Source organism: Eimeria acervulina, genomic scaffold (assembly GCF_000499425.1).
Source record: "Eimeria acervulina Houghton genomic scaffold, Eah_scaff435, whole genome shotgun sequence".
Taxonomy (NCBI): Eukaryota; Apicomplexa; class Conoidasida; order Eucoccidiorida; family Eimeriidae; genus Eimeria; species Eimeria acervulina.
Window position 1 is genome coordinate 15,001 of NW_013549809.1, and position 7,697 is coordinate 22,697.

At 51.8% G+C, this 7,697-nt stretch overlaps 1 protein-coding gene across 1 annotated transcript in view; it reads left to right on the forward strand.

Moving 5' to 3' along the window:
* The window catches only part of EAH_00038400 (elongation factor Tu GTP binding domain-containing protein, putative), a gene marked incomplete at both ends in the record, with an annotated part of 6,489 nt that extends 937 nt beyond the window's left edge, over positions 1-5,552 (forward strand). Inside the window, 9 exons of the mRNA XM_013395463.1 lie at positions 1-401; positions 649-1,806; positions 2,214-2,387; positions 2,605-3,155; positions 3,394-3,604; positions 3,851-3,949; positions 4,231-4,683; positions 4,975-5,178; positions 5,520-5,552. The exon at positions 1-401 is cut by the window's left edge and continues 937 nt beyond it. Coding sequence (XP_013250917.1) covers positions 1-401; positions 649-1,806; positions 2,214-2,387; positions 2,605-3,155; positions 3,394-3,604; positions 3,851-3,949; positions 4,231-4,683; positions 4,975-5,178; positions 5,520-5,552 — 3,284 coding nt within the window. The remainder of the gene's footprint in view (positions 402-648; positions 1,807-2,213; positions 2,388-2,604; positions 3,156-3,393; positions 3,605-3,850; positions 3,950-4,230; positions 4,684-4,974; positions 5,179-5,519) is intronic.
* Between the last annotated feature and the right edge of the window lie 2,145 nt (positions 5,553-7,697).

Consider the following 7,697-nt stretch of genomic DNA (forward strand, 5'->3'; position numbering starts at 1 on the left):
GAGGTAGATACCCTCTTGTGTCTTCACTGCCTGGCAGACCTCGCCCCCCTGAAGAGGAAGTGAGGGCCCCCATCGGGGACCCCTCAGGAGAACCCTTGGGGGCCCCCCTGGGGGCCCCCCCGGCGAAGCCTCTCAGATCAGTGCAGCAGCTTCAGGAGGGCCTGATTGTCTCCGCTGCATGCATTCGTGTTTGGGCTCGCTGCGCTCTGCTGCAGCTGCAGCTGCCGCCTTCTTCTGAGGTACGGGGCCCTAGGGGGGCCCTGGGGGGCCCCCCAGGGGGGCCCCCAGGGACCGATGGGGGGCCTCGGGGGGCCCCCATGGGGTTTCTTCACGTGTCGGGCCTCAGAAGGAAGGGGATGGCCCTTCCTCCAGCTGAGCTGAGAGGCATTGATCTCACAACAGTGAGTTTGTGCCTCGCCGCTGCTGCTGCTGCTGCTGCTGTTGTTGTTATTGCTGTTGCTGCTGTTGCTGCTGTTGCTGTTGCTGCTGCTGTTGTTCGTTGCTGCCTTTGAAAAGCCCTTAGGGGGGGACATTGAGAGCTTCCCTCTACGTTGGCTAGTCTGTGCCCTACGACTCTCCAGCTGTGTTGCTGTTGCTGCTGCTGTTGCTGCTGCTGCTGCTGCTGCTGCTGCTGCTGCTGCTTCTCAGATGTTGACTGTGGGGGCCTCCTGCACGGTGGAGCTTCTAAAGGCACCATCAGCAGCAACTTTGAACAGGTGGCAGTTAGCGCTGCATTTGGCTGAGACCGAGCAGGGGGCCCCTAGGGGGGCCCCCCAAGAGGCCCCTAGGGGGCCCCGACTAGGGGCCCCTAGGGGGCTTCCTCTAGAGGTTTATAAGGGAAAGCGTGAGGAGTCAGGTGAAGAAGCGTTTGGGGGGGCCCCCGGGGGGCCCCCTAAGGGAACATTTGGTGTCGATGCTTTAACTGAAGAGGAGTATCTATTAGAGGAGGGGGCCCCCCTGGAGGGAGACAGTCATCAGGGCCCCTTTGAGGGTACAGGAGAAGAGGGTGGGGTTGTTGTTATTGAGGGTTTAGGGGGTAGTAGGCGTCGACAGCGCCCCACAGTGAGGGGCCCCAAGGGGCCCCGCAGCAGGAGGGGGCCCCCTACCCGCTGTGGAGCTCGTGAAAGAGACAGGGAAGAAGAAGAAGGGCTTCTAAGTGAAGATACACCTGGTGAAGACTTAGCAAGCCTCGATATATTTAGAGACGCCTCTTTACCTCTGCAGCCCCACGACCGCACAAACCACAGCAAACATAAGGGCCCCCCCCAGCTGCTGCAGCAGGACACGCCAACAGCAGCAGCAGCAGCAGCAGCAGTAGCAGCAGCGGAAGCAGAAGGGACAGCAGCATCCGCAGCAGCAGCAGCTGCTGCAGGTGCTCCTTCGTCTCAGGCTGTCTCTTTGAGGGCCCCTAGAGTGTCTCCTGGTGCAGCAGTGAGGGTGAGGGTACTGCCAGCCGTTAAGGGTAAGGGGGCCCCTAAGCGGGGCCCCCCTCCTCCCCCAGAGGTGCTGCAGCCTCGACCCGCAGTAATAACGCTTCTGGGCCATGTGGACCATGGTAAGACAACCTTACTTGCTGCACTGAAGCTAATAAGTCAGCAGCAGGAGACACTGCAGCAGGGGGCCCCTACTCACGCAAGGGACCCTAAGGGGGCCCCCAAACGCTCTAGGGAGGGGGCCCCCCTATCAACCTCTAAGGGGGGGGCCCCCTCAACCTCTGCAGGGGGGGCCCTCTCAAGGTCTAAGGGGGGGGCCCCCTTTATTGTGAAGGAGGCTGGAGGTATAACCCAGCGAATTGGATGCTTTCAGGTAAACCCTAAACCCTAAACCCTCATGCGAGGAGAAAGAGAGAGAAGGGGAGAAGTAGACAGAGAGAGACAGAGAGACAGAGACAACAAAAGGAGACTGCAGGGGCTGAGACGAAGAGACAATATAAAGAGACAGAGACAGACAGACAGAGGCAGGCACAAAGAGACAGAGGGACAGAGACAGAGGGACAGAGACAGAGAGACAGAGAGACAGAGACAGAGACAGAGAGACAGAGACAGAGAGACAGAGACAGAGAAGGGCATCAGAGAGAGATGAAGGATCAAAGTAAATGAGCAAGTGGAGAGGGCGATACAGGAGACAAGGAGACAAAAAATGCCGCCTTAATCCCCTCACTTCTGCTGCTCTTGCTGCTGCTGCTGCTGCTGCTGCTGCTGCGTTTGCTTCAGGTGTTGCTGCCTGCATCGGTTGCAGCTTCAGTCCCCAGTCTAACATTCTTAGATACCCCTGGTCACGGGGCTTTCTCCTCCATGCGTCTGAGAGCAGCACAAGCAGCAGATGTTGTGCTGCTGGTTGTTGCTGCTAATGAAGGAGTGCAGCAAGAAACAAAACACTCTATTCGCGTACGGTTTAGCGTTTAGGGTTTAGGGTTTAGAGTTTAGAGCTTAGAGCTAGAAGGCGACGGCTCAGAGGCTGGGTTTAGGGTTTAGGGTTTAGGGGTATTTAGAGTTTCACTGAATCTATAATTTCTTTTGGGGGTGCAAGTGGCTTCGTGCTTTAGGGTTTAGGGTTTAGGGTTTAGGGTTTAGGGTTTAGGGCTGGTATGTGTTGTGGCTTCAGGCGTGCAAGGAGCTCGGGTTGCCGGTAGTTGTAGTCATAACGAAGACAGATTTAGTGGGGGCCCCTGGGGGGCCCCCGGGGGGGCCCCCTCGGGGGGCCCCCCTGACGGGTAGCGACTTCCTTGGTGGGGTTGAGGGTTCGAAGATTTTATCAGAGTTAGCAGCTGAGGGTTTGCTGACAGAGCCATTAGGGGGCCCCGTGCAAGTGGTAGCGGTGCATGCAAAGGGTTACCTCGAAGCGCTTAGGGGCCCCCAGGGGCCCCCTGACGCCCCTCTAGGGGCCCCTGGGGGGGCCCCTGGAAGGTCCGTTGAGGGGTCCCCTGGCGGGGCCCCTGGAGAGGCCCCTGGGGGGGCCCCTGAGGGGGCCCCTGGGGGGCCCCCTGAGGAGGTATACGGCATGCAGCAGCTTTTGGAGTGTATAGCGCTGCAGGCGGAGGAAATGGGTCTAGAGGCATCATCGGATACACCCGGAAAGGGTGTTGTCTTAGAGACATCTTGTAGCAAGACAGCCGGGGGCAGTGCTGTTGTCCTTATCAAAGAAGGCACTATCAAGTAAGTATTTGGGGGGCCCCCTATCATCCATACCCCCCCCGCTTGGGGGGCCCCTATAGGGAGGCCCCCCAAGCAAAGGGGCCCCCATGGGGGCCCCTATATTAGCGATTATTACCCTCTTTACAAAACGGTAACTCTAATAAAGGGGCCCCCAGCTGCTGATTCTGATTGCATGCGTTTGGGGCTGCATGCGCTTCAGGGTTGGCGATTGGTTGGTCGGGGGTAATTCAATATGCAGAGTTAGGAGTCTGAGGCAAGCTGAGAGTGTTAGAGGGGGCCCCCAGGGGGGGCCCCAGGGGGGGCCCCGGGGGGCCCCTGAGCCTCCGCTTCTTGCTGCTGCGGTGTCGCAAGCAGCAGAAGTTTTGGGCTTTGATGCAAACAATCTGCCTCCCTTAGGAGAGGAGATAAGGGTTGTAGGGTCTGAGGAAGAGGCAAAGAGGGAACGAGAGGTGAGGAGACACACAAGAGCAGCAGCAGCAGCAGCAGCAGCAGCAATAGCAGCAGCACTAGTAATAGGAGGAGGATCAGCAGCAGCAGCGGAGTTGTGGGCTTCTCTTTTATATGTTGGGTTGTATGAGTAGGCAGGGTTTGTCTCCTTTTGATGCTTTTTAATTTTGTTGGTGTTCATGTCTTAGCTGCTGCTGCTTTCGTTGCTGCTGCTCTGGTCGCTGCTGCTGTGGCTGCTGCTGCTGCAGCAACGGCTGAGGGATTCAAGTGATGCAGACGCAGCAGCAGCTGCTGCTGCTGCTCGGCAGCGGGCGTTGGCGGCGCTAGAGAAGGACGATTCTCTCGAGGTAAGCTGCTGCTGTTGCTGCTGCTGCTGTTGCTGCTGCTGTTGTTGTTGCTGCTGCTGCTGCTGGTGCTGCTGCTGCGGCACCGCTTGAGTTGCTGCTGCTGCTGCTTCGTAAGCCCCTAAGACAGCATCAGCAGTCTGCTGCGCATGCAGCCGTTGAGAGCAACAGAGACAGAGAGACAGAATTAGGCGGGGAAGGAGACAGCGGAGAAGCGGCAGCAGCAGCCGCTGCTGCACATGTTGGCTTCCGTGCTGCTGCTGCTGCTGTTGCTGCTGCTACAGGAGACAATTTTACCCGTCACGGTGCGCGCTGGTTCCCAAGGTCCTGCTGCTGCACTTGCTGCTGCTCTAGAGGGTCTATCAGCATACCGTACGACTACTGGGGGCCCCTGGAAGCTGTACCCTTCGGAGCTTCTATCTTCTGAGGGGCCCCCAAGGGCTTCCCCCCTAGGGGCCCCCCATTCAGGGGCCCCCCCATCAGGGGGCCCCCATTCAGGGGGGCCCCCTCAACGGGAGCATTTAGGAGGAGACAGTGGGTCGGGGCTTGGAGAGGAGACAGGCGAAGTAGAAGGAGACACCTCAATGAAGCAGCAGCAGAGGGAGCTACGACGGGTGATGGTTGTTAAGGCAGCAGCAGGAGAGTGCAGCACACAAGATGTGCTAAGCAGCTTAAATAAAGACAAAGAAGGAGGGGTTTTAGTGGCATTTGCAACAAAAATAACTAAAGATATCAAGGTAAGGGGATTAGGGTTTAGGGTTTAGGGTTTAGGGTTTAGGTAGGTGCAGTGTACATACACCTGTAAGTGCCGGGCTTGTTGGGGGTTTTGTTTTTTGTTATTTCTCTGCGCTGTGTGTTTGTTGATTGGAGGGTGTTATTATGCTTAGCGTTTAGGGTTTAGGGTCTAGGGTTTAGGGTTTAGGGTTTAGGGTTCCTTTTCTTTTTTTTAGTGTACACTCTTGTTATTTTTTTAATGGCAATAATTCCCCCCATACACCCTGGGGTGTATGTGTGTCTTTCTGCTGCAGCGAGCAGCAGAGACAGCTGGCGTGCAGCTCGTTTGCTGCGACGTTATCTACGACGCCCTGCATGCAGTGCAGCAGCGGCTGCTGTCTCCGCAGCTATTTGAAGCCCCAGGGGCCCCATCAGGGGGCCCCCCAGGGGCCCCCAGCACTCAGGGGGGGCCCTGTGGGGCCCAGGCGACTGTTAAACAGTTGTTTCCGCTCTCGAATGTAGGCCCTGTGCATAAGCCCTAAACCCTAAAGCACCAAACCCTAAACCCTAAACCCTTTTTTCGGGGGTGGTTAGGCAGCTGAGTGTGAGGTGTGTATGCTTCCAGGTGTACGTCTAGCGAGCGTTTGTGTTATTAAAGATATCGATGTATATGCAATTAGAACCCCCAGGTGTCTTTGGGGCTTTGCATGCATGCAGGGATCAGTAGTCGCAGGCTGCGATGTGGTGTGCGGGAAGCTGAGGAGAGAAGATATTTTGAAGATTGAGCGCAATGGCCGCTGCATCAAGGACGTGAGCGGGGGCCTAGGGTTTAGGGTTTAGGGTTTAGGGTTTGGGTCAGGGTTTCGTTTGGGTGGAGGCTTGCAAGTTCTAGCTGCTGCTGCAACACCTGCAACAGCAGCAGCACCAGCACCAGCAACAGCAGCACTGGCCGCTGCGGAAGCAGTAGCACCAGCTGCAACAGTAGCATCAGCTGCAACAGCAGCATCAGTTGCAACAGCAGCATCAGCTGCAACAGCAGCAGCAACAGGAGCAGCAGCATTGATTGTTGGTGCATGCGCATATGGATGTGTGCAGGGTGTTCGTATTGTCTCTTTGCGGGTGGGGAAGGATCCCAGAGAGAGTGTCTCCTCTCCAGGAGAGTGTGGGGTGTTATGTGAAGCATTTAAAGACTGGGGTGTCGGAGACACCCTAATTGTAACTGGGAGCAAAACTAACGAAAAAGAATTAAAAAGAAATAAAAAGAATTAAAAAGAGTTGAAAGGATTTAACTAAAACAGCTTAAATCTACGCTCATCATAACCCATAAAGCAACAAAGTAGGGGCCCCCAACCAAGCATAGGGGCCCCCAATATAATACACGCAAAGAGGCATTGATGTCTTCAAGAAGATAGAAAGAAATCTCTCTTCATCTCTTTTTTTATTTTATGCAAGGCATTATTTTAATCTTTATATTCGTTTATAGATATGCACACATTATTTGTTTTGTTCTTTCTTTATAAATCTTTTTTGTTGTCAAACAAATTAACAATTTATATCTAGAGGCTATGCTGCCGGTTACTCCACGCAAGAAAGCCCCAAATGGAGTGTACATACACCTTGAGGTGTAGGTACTACAACTATTTCATATATAATCTTGTAATATCTATAAATGCATGTATATATATATATATGTATATATATATTTGAGGACAGAGAGAGAGAGAGAGATAATATCCATATCGCACCCAATGAGGGGCCTCTGCTAGGAGTGGGGGCTTCTGCTTGGTGTTGTACATTATTATACACTGCAGAGTAAATACAGTAGAACAAATAAATGTATAGTAAATTTGCATATATATATGGTACCGTTCTACAAGTGAATGAACACCAAATTTATTTGTAATACCATTAAACAAGCATTTAGACAATATATTTATTTGTTTTGTTTTCTGTATGCAGCTAATGTGAGCTAATGGTTTGCTGTGTTGGTGAATTCATCTCTAGCGTCTATGGCCCTTACAAATATCTGGAAGGAGGAATTGAATAAATAATTATAAATAGATAAATATATAATTTATAATACGTTAGAAAATGAACGTAGAGTTAATGCATGCATGCATGCAGTCTGTTGCACAAGGAAGGGGCTGTCGAGTGTCGGCTGCACGACGAAGCAAAGAATGAATGCGCACTAAGTAGGAATGACTGCATTAAAAAGTTTAAATCTTTGAAATAAATGAAAAGAAATAAAAAGATATACGCAATTTCTTCGCCTTTCTGTGCTGTTAAGCAGGGCAGAACGACAGTATTCAATTCAACTGGGCGTCGTTTGCAGTTGGCGAAGGGTTTTGAGGTGTGGAGATGATTATTTTTTAGAGTTTTTATTTTATTTCGTTTCAATTTTTATTTAGTTTTTGATTTAAAAATGAAAAAAGGGTTTCTACACTCAGATGATCCAAAGTGCTCCAAGATTCGTCAGCCGCAGCGGCCGACGCCAAAGACAGCAGAAGGGAAGGTAAGCTGCGGTAAATATCATTTAATTGAATATATTTTGTTGTATTTCTTCATGAAAACCCTTTTAAAAACCAATATTTTCATTTAATTTATCATATTCCCTCTGTACCCCTCCGCAATCAACGCCCAGTAGGCAGCGCTTTCTATTTCATGGTTACCACCACTGCGGTGTATCGACACGTCATATTCAACAAATTCAAGAAATTTCAGCTTCATTTCATATTCACTTTCATCATCGCTCTGTTCAATAATGTATCAACCTACTCCTTTCATTGTCCACCTCAGCAGCTTATTGCTTCATTCAAAAGCTGCTGCTTTTTGCATTCATAACAACCAAATTACCCGCAAAGATTTCTTTTTTTGCTGCACTTTTTGTTTTCAAATGACCCACTTTGGCGTATCTTTTTTGGGTTTGCGTTCGTTCTCACTCTGTTCTCCTTTGTCTTTTCTTGAAGGCTGCACAAATATATATATATATATATATATATATATATATATTGCATGCATTTGTGCATGCATTTGTGCA